The 18,268-nt window shown below is 35.0% G+C and overlaps 1 protein-coding gene and 2 long non-coding RNA genes across 3 annotated transcripts; all 3 read right to left on the bottom strand.

Annotated features, from left to right (window-relative positions):
* Positions 1-630: 630 nt before the first annotated feature.
* Positions 631-4,608, bottom strand: LOC147482902 (alpha carbonic anhydrase 1, chloroplastic-like). Its single transcript, XM_086576652.1, has 7 exons — positions 4,521-4,608; positions 4,390-4,434; positions 3,411-3,616; positions 3,033-3,139; positions 2,640-2,742; positions 2,172-2,354; positions 631-948 (listed from the first exon to the last, which is right to left on the bottom strand). Exons 3-7 carry the CDS (start codon positions 3,564-3,566, stop codon positions 802-804), a joined length of 696 nt encoding a protein of 231 aa, XP_086432778.1. The 5' UTR covers positions 3,567-3,616; positions 4,390-4,434; positions 4,521-4,608; the 3' UTR covers positions 631-801.
* A 5,192-nt stretch (positions 4,609-9,800) lies between these two features.
* Positions 9,801-11,018, bottom strand: LOC147482901 (uncharacterized). Its single transcript, XR_015206961.1, has 3 exons — positions 10,825-11,018; positions 10,302-10,447; positions 9,801-10,165 (listed from the first exon to the last, which is right to left on the bottom strand). It is a non-coding gene; the product is annotated as an uncharacterized LOC147482901 (long non-coding RNA).
* A 5,235-nt stretch (positions 11,019-16,253) lies between these two features.
* LOC147482900 (uncharacterized) lies at positions 16,254-17,557 on the bottom strand. Its single transcript, XR_015206584.1, has 3 exons — positions 17,211-17,557; positions 17,036-17,109; positions 16,254-16,297 (listed from the first exon to the last, which is right to left on the bottom strand). It is a non-coding gene; the product is annotated as an uncharacterized LOC147482900 (long non-coding RNA).
* Positions 17,558-18,268: the final 711 nt, after the last annotated feature.

Here is an 18,268-nt window from a genome sequence, read left to right as displayed (position 1 = left end):
TTTTTGCCACCAACAGCTTCTCGAGTCTATATTCGCCATAATTAATTCCTAATATAGTTAAATCCGATTCAATTTTTTTTTTTTTTTTTTTCTAGTCTTTGTCAATACTTGAGAACTTCAATTCAAAAAATGTTTTCTGCAGTCACTTTGTCATTTAGCATTGTTAACGCTCACCTTACTTTCCGCCACCATTAGATTCTATTTTTGGTCCTTTTTCTCTTACATGTGTCAATGCCGGCACTGACTTACTAATTCTTATTTCTTAATTCTTACACGCTCATTTCACTCGCACGTACTTCACTCATCTACGCACCTAAAACACCCGAGGAATGGCTAAGCACCGATACTACGTATGGGATGTGTGTCAACTGTTAAGAATCTCTGTAACCCTTAGAATATATACTTCCAAAGTCCAAAGTATTTAAGATGGGAGAGACATGTTAAGACATGACGAGTTTCCCTATCAATCTAACATTTGCTAGATTTTGGGGCCCATTTAAAAATGGGTAGATCTCACAATACTTTGCGAAATATCATGATAGAGATTTTGTTTTATACGTACAACCCAAGAAACAATAGGTAACATTTGGCTCCGATAACACACTGTTGTGCATAATGAAAACGTTGATGGAGACCTGACTTCGCTGGACTTTGATTCAAAACAGTAACTGTTTCCTTTAAGAGTTATTTCTCTTTACTGGGAAATGACATTTGACGCCTAGGCTACAAAAATTCAAACAAATTAACTGGTAATCTACAAAAATGACATTTGAAGCCTAAAGCGTAGTACTGGTAATCTACTCATAAAAGTAAATTTGAGGTCTTAGATGCAACAGATATCTCGACAAGTCGCCCGTTTGAAGGTTGTGTAGGCCTGAAGTTGTTTTTGCACGAACCTTTTAGAGGAGCTTTCAGAGTATTTAGCTGCTCACTGGATATCTGTCTCACCTAAACACATCCAAAAAGAGAAAATAAAAGAATGTTTAAATATGTAATAAATGTCCTTTAAATAATTCTGGAGGGTCTAAAAATCTGCTTGCAACATAATTTTAGACTGTTCATTCTTGATGTGGATTCACAAATCATTCTTGGGTGAGTGGTTCTATGGACACCCCTAGTTCCTCCCAAAAACTTCTTGACTAGTTTCGGAATTTCAGAGTCTCCTCAAAACTTCTTACATTTTGCGAGAAGGCAATTGTGTAGCAGATGATGCCTTGGCTAGGAGTGCAACCACTGAAGAATGGGCAAAACCTTGTATGTGGTATACTTGTAATATACAACAAATGAACAAATGTATCTATCAATTTGTACAAGCTTTATATCAAGGGTGGAACTGCTATGAAGATACATAACAAGTGGGTGGGAGGTGGGGGGGCATTGATCTTTTATGCGAAATATGGTAAATTTGATTCAAAATGGTGGCCGCTCAAATTGGTTTAATCTGTTTCCACTACTTCAAAGGTAAAACTTTCTATACGCTTGACCCTGTCAGTAGATTGCTAACTTCGGACTATTTGAGATGCCGAGGAATGGCCCAACAAATAGACTGCAGGCCATGTGATAAGGTGAACGAGTCAATTCGGCATCTGTTCATTGAATGCTGAATTCGTCAACTGATTTTATGTAGTCTGCTAGATAGAATTAGTGAGATTGATTGTGTGAGACTGCTTCATCAATCAAAGAGCTACTTGCCTACTTGTACATTGACTGAGGGTAGGAGGAGGAAATCTGGGTACAAACAACCAAGCTCTAGGAAGTCATGATTTATGCTGTTCTGTGGTGTTCACAAAAGGGATGGTAATCGGTACCAAGGTTACCACCTGGTACTTGGTTTGGGAATTAGGGACCCAGAGTAGAAATTAAAGGACCTGTTGACGAGCTGGGAATTCCAACTTAAGAGATACCTGGAGATGTTCATCTGAACATGTACTAATTAAGATGTAAAGGCTGTCAATGTAGCACCTATATCTATTGCTCTCTGTAGCCGAAGTTGTTTATTTTGTTTACTGGGCTACTAGAGAAAATGTTGCTCACTTGTTAATTCCCCCTGTTCTTTGTATCATCCTCAACAACATTACTGATCGAAGAAATCATTATGCATTCTATGTACATACATACATACGTCTGTTTTTGACAATCTACAGGAACATAAGTCAGCGTGAAAAGAGTACCTCTTCGAGAATGTTCCATATAACCTTCTCACTGCATGGAGGAGTGGTGAGAGACCCCACATATCTGAAATATCTTTTTGTGGTCTGCAATATATTCGCAGCCTTGACAACTTTAATTGGTATATGAGATCCTTCACGGCCAGCAAATGCCTCCTTTGCCAGTTGATCAAAGTGCTCCTCAATCTGCATACATGCAGGTGAAGTTGAAGTTGAAACTTACAAAGGTCTACTTCAGAGCCCTTATAGTATTCCCAGTACGCACTGGTGTGTAAGCTTCAAGGCGAACATGTTATTTGATTTATGCATTATATGTTATATCCTCAACACTAAAAGGAACACATAATTTCTCCACATAAAATTTTGGTGATATTGGACAAACCTTAACACTGAATCCGTTTTTGATAAGAGGTATCCGTAAATTTTAGCTTTCTAGCCAGATACCAAAATAAATGTTGATATTGTCCTTACCTGAGAGAGAAGTGCATCAGGAGCACCAAGGTTGTAGAGAATTGCCACCACAGAGATACTACCATCTGCAGATTTGTGGACCAGATGAAGCTCGGCAGCATAGCTGTTGTAAGGGGAAACAAAACTTTAGCTATACAATCAAATTGAAGATGACAAAATAAATTTCACAGACAATACATAAACGGAGGTTAATATCTGCATACTATTGGATATCAGATCCAATTTGATTAGTCCACCTAGTGCGTCAAGAAGTGGCCATAATAGTCTATCTTCTAATAACATCTTCTTCAATAGTCAATTTTGTTTATTTCTTTAATTTCAGTGTAGGTTCAGAAATCAAATTTGTTACTTTGTCTACATCTACTAAGCTGAATAATAGAAGCAGAAGCTCACCGAACTCCATCAATTTTGTGCTCAGAGGGTGAATGCCAGTGCATTTGCTTTAAACTATACTGCTTTCCATCTATAATCGCACCTCCGACTTCATTCCCATATAGCAACTGTAGGGGAGATAACATCACTTGACTAAGAAAAAAGTTCCTTTTCCTTATGGGAAGATACAGAGTAACATGAACTTTAGGTTTCAGTAGAATCGGTTGACGAAGTATAACATCCAAAGTTAATTAGCAACAAAATAGGTGAAGATGAAAACTAAATAAATTTGTGAATTATGAGAGGTAAACTCAATTTGTTTTTTGGAATTAAGTTAACAAAAGATGTACATCATTTCTATGTTTAGAACGTATAATAGAGAGTAGAATGTCAACAAACCTCAACATTGAATCCGTGGTTGATCAACGTAGCACTTGAATCACTGTATTGAATGCTCAAGGGTCCCAAGTTTGGATTAAGGACCCCAGCGTTCCTTATAATCTGCATTGGCGATTGGGCCTTTCCACTGGAGCATGCAAAGAAAGATGGACTCATGCTCCCCCATTTTTCTGGACCAGTTGGACCACTATAACTGAATTTCAAATCTGAAAGAACATTAATTCAAAGTGAATGAAAAAACAATTAAGTAAATGTGTTCATTCATTCCCATAGATTTCAGTTTACATTTCAGAAAGTCCAAAAAATCCTATTGCCAAATTACTACTAACTACATACTACAGATAACACTGAAAACAACAAAGATATACTTTGCAAGTTCAGTGGCTCGAAATATAAAACAAAACAAAATCCTCAGAATTTGCAGCCCGCCCAATCTTTTCAAACTTGCTGAGCAAGTCAGCAAGGCTTGATGGCCTTTTCTTCTCTACACCATTTTAAAAGCATTGTGATTTTCTTACCTTCAGCAAAAGTGACCAAGAAAAGTGACACAAATCCAGTGATGAATATTTTGAAACGAGTTTCCATTGTTAATGATTTGATATGATATGAGGAATGCATATTATAAAGGCAGAACTTATCATTGATATATATCGACATTTTAGTTTAACGATGGTAACAAAAACTTGACATATGAGTGATGCTATGTTTGGTTCGTAGGATCAATTTTCCATGGAAAGCTTCCTGCAATCACTCTATCATATGCTCATTCGATACTAACAACCTGTTCAACTGCCTATTTAAAAGCTACTTTCCAGGAATTCATATTGCAGTGATCCCCAAAAGGAAAGTTTAACTAGCAATATAACACTTGTAAGACTTATGAATGATTGCATGAAACTTCATTTCTTACCCAATAGTAGGTGCCGCGTGTGTAGGACAAACGTGTAACAAATTGAATCCTACCAAATTTATAACTTGCCTTCTTGATACTTTGCAAACTTGGACGTCCTCTCTGTCCACACAACTGCTTCATACAAAGGTTACAACTAGTTATCAAACATGCATGCTGTGTGATGTTATTGGTTTTGTAGTAAGAGGTAGAGTGCTTACCATAGAATCTTGGAGGCGTATTTGAATTTATTAAATGTGCAGTGGAATGAACAGGCCTCCATTTTTCTTGGTAAAGGGATAGAACTGATGTAATAAAGGTAACTGGTGCATATGAATTTGGAAGAACTCGTTGACTTTTCTCACTTTTCTGTCTGTATTATGATGATCTACTGCTCCATGGAACTCGGAAAATATGGTACGGCAATGTGGGCCGATTCACCTGATTCAGTAAAGTGAACAAGTGGGCTGGGCCCTCCCATCAGCCCATAACCTCCTTGTTTTGTGCATCTCATCAAATAAACTCCCTTTGATTGAAATTATGAAAAAAATCACAGTATGTTAGAACTAGTATACTGCATTGATGTGGGGGGATGAGCGGAGAAAGGATGGAGAAGAGAGGGAGAGATGGATATTGGTGAAGAAGGACAAATCTTTAAACAAAAAGAAAAAAGAGCCGACTTATCTATCCATGTACCACCTCAAAGAACATCACTCTCAAAGGAAACTATGGTGCCATCCGATGGATGTAAAAATACTAATACTCTCCCCTGTATTGAACACCCAACGCATTACTCCCACAAAATGATTCTTCCGATTAACTCGCGCATATAAGTAATTCACTAAAAAAGAGTTCCTCTACACACTCTTCTAAACAACATTCAAAACAATGGATAGTGAAGGAAAAAGACTTTAGCAGCTTCTTTCATTCTTAGTTTCGATACCATTTTTTATCTCTCGTGATAAACTAACAAAAAAAAAATATTCAATAAAATCCAAAAGTGAGATTTATTTCAAAGAAAACCCATAATCAAGTATAAATGAGATACAATCAAAAGGAAAACTTAAAACTTTGATAAACAAATGAAATAGAAAAGGTAGAACTTTAGAACTTACCTTGATTCCCCACCAATTTTCCATCGAAAGCTTAGATATTGTGGTTATGAAGAAAGATAGAACGGGGGAGTGATGGAAAAAATAGGGTTTTCAATGAATGGAAATCAAAAGAAGTTAGGAGAAATTTTTTTGCAAGGAAAGAAAACCAACCAATTCAATCAAAGATCGTTAAACCATTTCACTTGATTAAATAGACTTAGAGAACACCACACTCAAAAGTAGAAAATCATATATATATATATATATATATATATATATATAGAGAGAGAGAGAGAGAGAGAGAGAGAGAGAGAGAGAGAAGAATTACCAGGATAAACACTAAGATACAAGGATTACCAAGAGAAACACATATGAGGAGGTGTCCCATATAGGTTCAATGGTGGGCATCCATATAGGCCCACGGATTTCATAACACGGTATGCTTTATTTTCCCAAAATTTTTGCTTCCTTTTTTACCCTTTTGATATAAGGTGCCATATCCATCATCATTTAAAAGAAGAAGAACACTTACTCAACTTCAATAAACACAATTCAACTATAAAATTAGAATAAACAAGGTTAAATGAAGTTAAGAAATTAGGTTTGGCAAAAAAAAATATATTTTTTCAATAATGCAATGACCAGGATAAACACAAGATACAAGGATTACCAAGAGAAACACATATGAGGAGGTGTCCCATATAGGTTCAATGGTGGGCATCCATATAGGCCCACGGATTTCATAACACGGTATGCTTTATTTTCCCAAAATTTTTGCTTCCTTTTTTACCCTTTTGATATAAGGTGCCATATCCATCATCATTTAAAAGAAGAAGAACACTTACTCAACTTCAATAAACACAATTCAACTATAAAATTAGAATAACAAGGTTCGGCGATGAAGAAATTAGGTTTGGCAAAAAAAATATATTTTTTTCAATAATGAAGAAACATTGTTTCATAAAGAAGAAACAATGAAGAATCATTCTCTTTCTCGTTTCGATTGATTGTTGTAAATATTTGTTTTTGCTTTATTGATTCTTCTTTCTTCTTCCTAATTTGAATAAATTAGGTTCCCGTGACTATGTAAATTTGTTTTTGCATAGAAATTTAAGTATGCAAATTTATTTTTACATATTGATTTTTCTCAGCAGATCCCATGACTCTATGTAAATATGGATTTACATAATCATTTTAGTATGCAAATTCATTTTTACATAATGATTTTTCTCTGCAGCTTGACTATGTAAATTTGTTTTTACATGGAAATTTCAATATGCAAATTTATGTTTACATAGTGATTTGTCTATGCAAATCTCATGATTGTAAATTTGTTTTTACATGAAAATTTCAATATGCAAATTTATATTTACATAGCAATTTGACTATGTTAATTTATTTTTACATAGACATTATGTATGCAAATTTATATTTACATACGAAATTGACTATGAAAAAACACTTTTGCATATGTTTTTTCAGTATGCAACTGGTAATTATATTATGTAAAACTGTTTTTGCGTAGTATAAAGTTTATTATACAAACTGATTTTTCATATAAGTTTTGTAATACATAGTTTTTTCTTGCATTGCAATTTGCTTATGTAAATTTACTTTTGCATAGTACTTGACTATGTAAAGTTATTTTTGCATATGTAAATTAATAGTCTTTCCATAGCTATATGTCTGTGTAAATTTACTTTTGCATAGCACTTGACTATGTAAAGTAATATTTTCATACGTAAATTAATAGTTGCATATGCGAATTTATATTTACATAGCAAATTGACTGTGCATTAGATTTTTCATACAAAATTTGAAGTATTTAGCTTTTTGTTTTGCAAAACTGCAAAGCCACATTTTTTTGAAAAAAACACAATGATTTTTATTATGTACACTGTAGATCTTGTTTCTTTTGAGTAACAAGTGTTGGATCTACAAATCTACAGTCATATTTACTTTTTCTTTTGAATGTTCCCATAATTTATTCTTCTTCTTTTTCCATTTCAATTTTTTTTTAAGATATAAATTTAATCCCTGTGTTTTTTGGGTTGTTTTTTTATTTTATTTTTTCTTTTCGACGGAAAGAGAATGTAGAATGAGAGAACATGGATCTTTTTGGGGTGTGGGTTTAATTTATCACTTTGTCCGTGTAAAGGGAGATTATATGTACCGGTGTAAAGAGGAGGGAGATTAATCTTAAAACTTGGATAAAGTGATATTATGTGTAGTGTGTATATGTACTTAAGGTTAAGTTTGGTTTTGGCATAGAGCCTTGATATATAGTTGTCTTTAAAGAAGATCTACAAATTCCGGCAACTCCACAAAGGTATTCTGTCAAACTGTCACACTTGAAGTTATTTGCCAATTATATGTATTCTTGGAACAAGAATGAGCTAAGCTTTTGCTGATGATTTTGACAAAGAGTGCAAGAGTCGAGGATAAATTGACTATCATAGTGGGAGAATTTGGTTTATCCCAAGGAAAAGAAGAAATGGATTACGGAGAATAATGCATATACAATAATACTAGCTATTTTCCTGTTCCCATTTGTAGGTCCTATGCTGCCAATTAGTATATCTAGATGGATATACATGCCCAATTCATGTATGGAACAAATTTTTACCTCGGCCAATTATATTAACAAATTATATTTTTCACTAGCACAGTACCAGATTTTATGGGAAACAAAATATACTCAAACTTTAAGGTAGATCTCGCAAATTTACTACATAAAATTTTTCATGTTAATGGAGCATTAAATAACTTTGTTAAGGTAGATCATTCATTCATCCTCGCCAAAAAAGTCCTATAATTTTGGCACTGCACATTGAGACATAACACTTAATTTCAACATCAAACGCTTAATTTCATAAGAAAATATCACATAGCTTACATTTAAATTGACATAGGCTATGTTTGATAGGAGCTGTGGCAAATGCAAATTTTGTCACCATTTGCCACTGGCAAATTTGCTATGTGACAATTGGAAATAACTTATGGCAAATTAATTTACCACTGTTTGATGATACTGTGGTAAATGTCATTTGTCCCGATTTACAACAATTTGTTGCTGTTTGATTGTCCAAATTTGCCGCGGCAAATATTTCATTTTTTCATTTTTTGTGCTTTTAAAATATTTAAGATTTAAAAATTATAGCAACTCTTATTTGTAAATTTATTTTATTTGTATATGGTTTCACCTATATCACACTAAAAAAAATAGTATAAAGACTTGCCACAAAAACATAAAATATACCAAAATCTCAATTTGGTTGAAGCCCACATTTGATGATTCGGTCCCCCCAGTGTAAATGTCTTGTGTGACATGTTCAAGTCACGAATTTGGTTATGCATGTTGGAAGACATATAGCTAAAACACTTGAGCGTAACTTCAAGATGTATATTACTAACAATAATCCTGCACAACTTTCAGTCCTTAAACATGAGAGCCAAAATGAACTTATATAGATTGACCAAAACAAAATCTTCTTCAAAAGTTCAAAATACATTACGAAGTGTATATCAGAATAAATATGCATTTCCATTTCGGTAAAAAAAAGGACTAGTACGATATACATTGCGTAATAATAGAGGCATTTACATACATAAATGTTACTTTACACAGACACACCTTAATTACTTAATACAGTAGTTACAATGTAAACATAAAGCACAAATCACAAACCACGGAATTTGATCCATATTCTCAATGATTTCTTACTATACAGTTGGGTAGGATGCCATCATCGCAATACTGCAGATACCCTCTGCAGCGCCAATATCACATTGCATTCTTATGTATCCATTCTCACCCCATGTAGTTCCCCAAGAGTTCTTCACCAACCAATATTTAGTACTATTGCTAGTGGTACCATAACCAACTGCGGACTGCACTAGTACCATTCACTCACTACCTGCAACACCTATCACGACCCACTAGCACCTGCAACACCGTAGCACCACTCACCAACAGAAGAAACACAAAGAACACTTGCCATCCAAAGAAGGTGGCAAAGACAACATAGCGGTAGCCACTCACTACACCAAAAAAGGGAGTTACCAACATTTATATCCGTTACTTATATTTTTACTAACACTTATATCCGTTACTGCTGGGGTGTTACAGTCACTTAGGCAAAATTTAGTAACAGATATATCCGTTACTAATAGTGCTGTTAGTAACAGATATATCCGTTACTAAGAACACTATTAGTGACGGATATATCTGTTAGAATATATTCTCTAACGGATAGATAATTGTTGATTGTTTACTGAAATTGTTCATTTATAACGGACATAAGTGTTACTAATGTTTGGCGCGCTTCTCACAATAACATTTTAATTAACAAATGTGTAACGGATATATCCGTTACTAAATTAAATAATGTGGAAAAAAAATTTTAATCGGGGCCACATACCTGCAATTATATTTTAATCTAGCACATCTTATTATTCCATCTTTCATAGATATCACATTCCACAGCAACTCAATCATAAAGTGAATATCAAGAGACACCCACCACTTTCCAACTAATTAAACGTTATAGAAATAACCTACCAATATAATTACTAATTTACAAATCGAACATGTAAGAGGTACATCATACATAAACGGAGAAAATGGTGGCAGTAAATCCACTGAAGAGCTTCCTCCAACCATGGAGTGAGGACATGGATACCAACGCGACAAATAAGAAAAAGGCCAAGTACCATGCAGTCGGAAGTAGCAACACCACATGCCCCTTACATTCCTGGGTGCGTATACATACCTATTTTTTTCAACAAAAAAGGTCACCTTAGTCTCATACATCCCACATAAAAAAGGAGACCATAAGAAGTTGAAGAACCCCCCCCCCCCAAACTGTAGTTTATACTGCAAAATCATGTGACGAGCATGCATGTTACCTCAATGAAGGCATTAAGATCTGGATACTTCTGTTTTGCCAATCTCAGAATGCACTCTGTAGTAGTACGACCTTCTCTCACAGCAGAAGGCTTGAAGAACTCTAGTAAACTACATTCAACGCTACTTGAAATCTCAGCTTTCATGCCTACATCAATAAAAAAGACATGAGGCTTTTCCTGAGCTACTCGAACATGGATGATATTTCCAAAATGCATGTTGACATGGATAAAAGTGTCATCCAGAGAAAATAATATATATCACATAATCGATCACTAGAAATCATTGCCAACTCAAAAAGTTGTAAAGCATTTCACAATAGATGGGATATTAATTAATGCTATCTAAGGACCACTTGAATAATCCATTTCTCAGCAAACACCTAAAACCTTTCTAATGTTGGGCAGATCCTTCATCAGCTCTCAATCCCAACAGAAAATTCAGCCTCATCTTTAATTATGGTGCACAGACATGCATCGAATAATTACATTGAGTTTGTTGAGGGTGTAGTTTTAGTTTGCTTACCAGCAGTGGAAGGGTCTTTGAGATGCTTAATGTCGAAAATGCCGCCAGTAGCTCCATCAGTATGCTTATTGATTTCGTGAGATCCTATCTCTTAGTACTCCCAGTATATCTTAGTACTTCAAGTTTCCATTCTTGTATCCATCTTTTAGAAATAGTTCCATATGCTATGTATCTGTGGGTCAACATGGTTCCTACAAAACCAGGACGATAGGTCACTTTGTGAATATTTATACAGAACAATATAACTTCCTACTTTAATCAGTAAAGTTTTCCTCCCTCAAGCATGCATGCGCTACCATCTACCATCTACCATCTACCATCTAGTTCTTTAGCATGGTTCGTGTTCAATACTTCAGTGCATACAAATTTTCAAGTGGAAATTGCATACTAATTCCCCTGAAACCAAGGAAATCCAATCTGGGATTACTAGTTATTAAATATAGTGTCTCTTTCCATGTGAAGAGACACCACACTAGAGAATCACTTGTAGCATAAGCATTCACAAAAATCTGCTACCATCTGCACAAACAAACATGTATAACCAAAGCAAAAGAATGACGAAAAGGAAATCACTCACGAACCAATTAATCCGGTAGGGCGGCAAAGAAGAAAGACTTTGCTTTCCAATAGCAACAAGGCTTAAATTAATAATATACCGACTTAAATTAATAATATACCGGTAGTACTAGAATTAAAATCTGATAAATAGAGGCAAAATCTTGAGTTTTTTTACAAACCCGCCTACTATTTATCTATTTGGTATCGGTAAAAAGTGATTCAGTGTGTTACAGAACCTACAAACCTATCAAGGAGAGTTTAGAAGGAAAGACAATGCAGAAACTACAAGTCTAAATGTGCAATCAAAATCTAAAAAAAAAAAGGCAATCCGTCAATACAACTTCCATAAAATTTGCTCCATTCTTTTTACTAAATTGCAAAGTGATCAACATCACTTCATTTTGAGCGAAAAATTGATCAAAAACTCTGCGGTGTTATCAAATAAGTGTGCATGTGTCCATGCGAACATAAAGTAACATGTAGAAATTAAAAGCGTAAACGGAATAAGATACTTACAAATTGAAGCATTTTCAACCAAATGAAAAAGCGGGGCCTTGCATGCCAACTAGCTCGTCAAAGGTACATCTTACGCACCATCAAGATCGTCCAAGCCATCAAACATTTGTTCGACATGAGCCTCAAGACGCTGCCTGCATTTCCAACCTAGCAGCAACATTCTCCGCATTTCTCCTAATTAACTGACCAGCCCCACCAATAGCATCTTCACCATTTCCAATATCGGCATTAACCCTATTATTTCTTTGTTTGTTTCTTCTCGCAGCAAGTACCCCTTCATCTTCTCTCTCACCATCCCGCCCACCTAGCTCGTAAATGTCTAAAATAATCCCTCAAAGAAGTAGCTCCAAGAAAAATAAAAAACAATACTAGCGGACAAATGAAACCCATGCACACAATCGGTAAGAATCACGATAGTAGATATATGTCTCAAAAACAACTTATGAGCTTCACCAAAACTCCGCACGAAAGCCAAACGCCATATCCAAAATGTAATAAATGGTATAATCAGAAGCCAGACAGATAGCACAAAGCCAAGACGCAAGAAGAACTGCAAAATATGACAAGTTTTCATCCCAATTCCAAACACAAACTCCTGAAAAGGTAGCCTAACTGGTGTATTCTCAGCATACACTGGTGAGAATGAGAACGGATGCTTACACACCTACAAAAACATTAAATTAATTTCTAATTTATAATAGAGTGGGTAAAATAATAAAAGGTTAAAAAAGCGTACCAACCTTGCAATTTCTAGCATTGCTATGATTAAGCCACTGTAAGAGACAATCTTGATGAACATATTTAATACTACCACTACAAGCACATGGATATCTCAATGGGTTTCATCGTCCCCAGTATTTCTACATATTCTACAAACATCTTCCTCATCATCTTCGTCCTCATATTTTCCTGCCTCGGGGGTGGTGTTTTTGGACATGTTAAGAGGGTCAAACGATTCTGTGTCAATCGAATTGGTGTTATTATTTTCGGATGAAGATGGTGTCGCCATGGGAAAGATAGAGGACGAAGGTCAGAGGATTAATTGGTCAATTCAGGTAGTCTACAAACACTACCGGTATATTATTAATTTAAGTCGGTTTATCTCAAGCTTTCTCACGGCATAGCAAAAGAATCAAGACATAACAGGATATTTTCACAGACAAATTAACTAAGATGACTAATATCATATAAGAAAAAGATAATATATATTAGTATAAAAGATTAAAGGCTTAAAGCCTATTCATAACTACTCTATATATCGAACAATAGTGAACATCCATATCACGAGGAAAAAAACCATCAGTAATGCTCTTTCTCTTTTCCAATATATAAAAATGTAAAAAAAAATCCACACAACAATAAAAACAATACGTAGAATAGAATGAATTTACGAACGTAGAATAGAATGAATTTACGAGTATACAAAACTTCCCACGGCAAAAAGATATGCATCAACAAGTATATTTATATGCAAACAATTTAAGAGAAGAATAAAGTAGAAATACACTAAAAAAGACTTACTTTTCGATCTCAATAAAAACCTAGCTTGTAGTACGTACGAATCGAACTGAAATAAAAATCCCTTTTCGAACTAGTTTAAGCGCGTGTCAATCAACCCCAATTAAAGTGAAAATTGTAAGATGAACTAGGAAGTGAGGGTGCGAGGGGAACTTCCATTTTTAATTGTTTCAGTAAGTATGTTGACGGTTCTATTTTTTGGCAAGTTATTAATTTTGGTTTTCTTTTTTTTTTGGTTAAATTTTTGACGGTTCAGCAAAGCCCATTGAATCCATAATAATAATTAAACAAGAAGAATGAAAAAAGGGAAGAAATTTACCTCGATTTGGAGAAGGAACTTTGATTTGAGTGAACTCGGCAAAAAAGAAATATACCCATTTCAGTTTAACAAACAAATATCGGACGAAAAACTTCGAACTTGAAGCTTTAAAGCATTGACTAAATAATTGGTTTGGGGGAGAAAGAGAGAGCTTACAATTTCACAATAGAGCTCTTGATTCAGTGACAAAACTCACGGCTTGTTAGAACTTAGAAGTCACCCTTTTTTTATCTCTTCTGTTTCCACTAGGGTACTGGGTATAATGAGCGCGAGAATGAAAAGCAGTGAGTGCAAGAATGAAAAACTACCCCGCGACGAGTTCTTGAAAATTCAAGCGCTACCACTACCGTCGTGGATGCACTACACTAAAGCTCGTCCTTTATTTTACCTTAATGCCAATATACGACGATCTTAGGCCATATAGGACGGTTCTTGCAATCCTATATAAAGGACGGTCAACACAGTCCTAACAAGGTGTCGTTATTAAGCAATTCTGGTGTAGTGAGTCTCTAAGGACAGCAGTTTAATTTAAACTAAATTGTTGAGAGAAGTCATATGTACTGCTTCAAAGCATTACCGTGGATCCCTAGTTGATCCATGGAGAAATTTAAGAGCTTGAAAATAGTTTTGTGTGTCCAATACTTGGTGAAATAGTTTTTAGGAATATAGTTTTCAGCCACAAATAAACCAGGCAATGATTCATCATTCACTAGAGAGGGAGGGGGGAAATAAAATTTATTCCTATTTAATATCAACTAAATAATAATGAAAGCAACTAAAGATTACTTGTTCAATGCAAGAAACTCAAAGCTCTATTCCAGAAACTTCGTCAACCGTTTCATCCAAGAGATCTGTCACTCTATAGGTGATGGAATCTAAATAATCCACCATATAAACAAGACCGTTAATGGTGTAAACTTTCAAGGTGCTCACCACTCTACACGGATCCAAAAGTGACCGTTAGAATATGAAAACAAAGAAAGAACAGGTGGAGACAACCTCTCATTCTCAAAACAATAGCTACCTACATTTCTTTTTGTTCAGCATGCATTTGTATAAGAGACTTCAAAGTGTGTTCTCAAATTCTTATTCAGGAAACCAGCAGTGAAATTCAACAGTTCGCTTAAATCATAAAACTAGAACTGAAAAATGAAAATATGAGTAACATACATTCCATGCTAAATTCAGTAGATTGTCAAAACAGAATTATATTTTGTGATTACCATGAATGTGTTGCCATATAGGGACTTTTAAAGTCTAATGTTATCACACATGCAATATGCAAATGGTTTATATTTTGATATAACTATAGCCACTAGCCAGGTAGTTTAAATGGTAATTTTTACTTCTTGTTCCTTAATCCATTGTCATGACTATTATAGGAATGACCGAATATCACAAGCAATGAGAAGGGTAAAAATTTAAACAAATATTGCCGTAAAAACATTACGACAAACAACATTCCTTACTAGGCATCACACACCTTTGTTGCTTTCAGTCCATTGCCCCAATCAGATGAAGCGACAAAATGGAGGGAGAGGTGGGCCAATGTGTCAAAGCAACATAAAATGGCCTCAAAGCATTGGTGTCGTCACAATGATTTTTTCAAAGTAATTTCATTCATCTTTTTGCACTCCAAGATCATACTAATGACCAATATGTATAAATTTTGAGGAGAAGATCATCAAGGTAATTCTATAAAAACAATGAACCTATCATCTTCCTTAGATATTGCTTGGAAAATCAAACCTTCATTTCCTATACAAAGTGTGAACAAACAATCACTTTCCAAATCCAACAAACAATCACTTTACAAATTACATTTGTAAAATATCAACCCCACACACACACACACACACACACACACACAAATTTCTATCTCTCTAATAGATTTAGTAGGCAAGTTTGAATTGAACTTAACACGAAAAACATAACTATTACCACGAGGCCTAGTAACCTTCCCCAAAATGCATTTGCAACGACTTCCATACCGCCTTATAAATATAACCCACGCTTCCCCTAATACTAACCAACTTCTTCTCTATTCAATCTTTCAATCTAAATAAATGAAGCATTTTCATTGGCTGCTCTTTGATTTTTGATAACAGCACAAATCGATCAGTAAATCAATCATAAATAATTCAACAATGTAGACATGGATTAGTCATTATTATTCCATCTTTTAAACACTGGCAGTAGCCACACATATCTTAATCATCCCCCCATGCTTGTAAAGTTAATTATACAGACTTTCCAAGATGCACACAAATATCAAACCGTCCACCCCTAAATGGAATGAAATGAGAATTATTAAAAAAAAAGAGACCTTGAGAAATCCAGCACAAATCGCATAATTTCATCAATTGAATCACATCCTATTACTCAATAAGTATTTGAATTCTTAAAACTTGTAACAGACCAAAACACAAAATGAGGGTTTAGCTAACCTTGGAATTTTCTGCACCAAATGAGTGTAAACCCAACACATTCGAGGATTTTCATGTCAGCCCCAACAACACGAAAATCAATTTCTCAAAGACCGATCAACCAATTTTTTGAACCCTAACCCACAAACAAACTAAAATTAAAAAGAAAAATCGATCCAAATGCTATTAACTAGTAAATAGAGAGTCTCCAATCAATAGGAAAGAAAAATCGTAGCTTGAAGCCTTATAGGAAGGAGATGAAGTACACTAATCCAAGAGAAGAAGAGATAAGGAGGAAGACTATGGCTGGTGTTGATTGAATACTTTCGTCGGTGTAGAAATCATTGATGGGTTGAAGAAGTTTCAGAAAAATAAAAAAAACAGCAAGACAAAGGTTTTTGGAGGCTGGACGAAGAAGGCAAAACTTTAGTTTTGACTTTTGAGGCAACTAGGGTTCAATAATTGAGTGGCGACGGCTTCAAAGAAAATTAGATACAATTTTCCCCGTCCTAGATTAAGGACAGAAGAAGTTGTCGTCTATTTTTTGGGTCAAGGCCTGCGACGAGTTTTCTCATGTATGGGACTCAAAAGCCCGTCTTAAATTTAAGACAGGAATGCATGTCTCAATAGGTCGTCCTAATTCCACAATTCTGGTGTAGTGACCTTCTAATCTCCCCATTATAATGCACTAGAAAATTCAGCTAAATAGAGACACCATCCAGAATTCAAAAAGGGGACGATTAGGATCAATCCCAACCACAATAATCTGATCATTCAAAAGTTCCAATTTCTGTAATTTTCTATCAACAACCAATTCCACAAAACTGAATTAAAAAAACTCAATCGATCAATGAATAACAACGAATAGACTCACCAAAAACAAACCAAAAATTTCGTCACCTCATCTTTAATATTCCCCATAAATTCCAACAAAGGCGGACAGTCCGTCTGTATGTAAATTTGAAACAAAGATTATATTTTTACATCAAAATACACCAAATTAAATCAAAACAACAAACAATCAACAATAAAGAGAGAAAAAAAATTACCTGGACTAATTGTTGGGGGTGTCTCAGCGTATATACCAGGTTATTTTCCTTCTTCGTCAGCGAAGGTTTGACAGAGGAGGTAGGGGATATTGTTTGATTGAACAAACCCATGAATGAAAAATTTCCCCCTCACCTTTATTAAACCTAGGTTTGATGGAGGCAACTTGGGGGAGAATAGAGATAGAGACCATGGCCCAAAATATCGCCGAGATATCCAATATCTCGCCGATATATCTCGGTAAATTGGTACACCGATATCGATATTTCCGACATATATCCACCGAATATTGAACCCCTTTTTTTCCGAGATATATCGGAATTTCCGATATGAAAGTTTATATCGCCGATATAATCGATATATATCAGTTGACTTTTTGACCAATTATTTATTGAAATATCCGATATATCCGAGATATATCGGCGAGATATTCGAGATATCCGAAATATATCGGTGAGATATCCGATATTTTAGAAACTTTGGACTGGTCACCAAAAAAACCGAGATATCCGATATATCCGATATATCTCGGTTTTTGGGTACACCGATATATTAACCGATATCGAAATTTTGGGCCTTGATAGAGACTAGCACGGAGGATCAACGGGGAGAACCTATTTTCTTTAGTTGTAGTCTATTTTCCGTTAGTTCCGTATATACCCTTTTGCTTTTTATGTTAGTTGTTTTCTATTCCTTTCTAACGGAAACAATTGTTACCAAACAATAAAGTGATGTTTTAAAAGTAATTAGAAAAATAAATTGAAATATACTAACGGATACAAGAGAACATAACAGTTATGTCTGTTAGACAAGTAGTTACAAATATAAGCGTTACAAATGAAATATTTGCTCTGTTACAAAATGGCCATTCTGGTGTAGTGAGCAGCACAACAACACTTGCCAACAGCAGCAGCAACATCACCCACACCACTGCAACACCCACCCACATCACATAACTCACACACTCACACACAATCAGCACACTCACACTCTAAATGGTGAAGAAAATAGAACGCCATAACTAAGGACTGATCAATAGGGAACTAGTGTTGTTAGACAT

This window comes from Coptis chinensis, chromosome 8 (genome assembly GCF_015680905.1).
Source record: "Coptis chinensis isolate HL-2020 chromosome 8, ASM1568090v1, whole genome shotgun sequence".
Classification (NCBI taxonomy): Eukaryota; Viridiplantae; Streptophyta; class Magnoliopsida; order Ranunculales; family Ranunculaceae; genus Coptis; species Coptis chinensis.
The sequence above is the reverse complement of the archived record's forward strand: the minus strand, read 5'-3'. Positions and strand labels throughout refer to the sequence as shown.

Excerpts from the sequence above, each read along its gene's own strand:
- LOC147482902 (XM_086576652.1), bottom strand. The coding sequence starts at position 3,566 with ATGAGTCCATCTTTCTTTGCATGCTCCAGTGGAAAGGCCCAATCGCCA. Across the intron at positions 3,140-3,410 it reads ACCACGGATTCAATGTTGAG|TTGCTATATGGGAATGAAGT; the intron begins GTTTGTTGACAT and ends TCTCCCCTACAG. Across the intron at positions 949-2,171 it reads TATGGAACATTCTCGAAGAG|GTGAGACAGATATCCAGTGA; the intron begins GTACTCTTTTCA and ends GGATGTGTTTAG.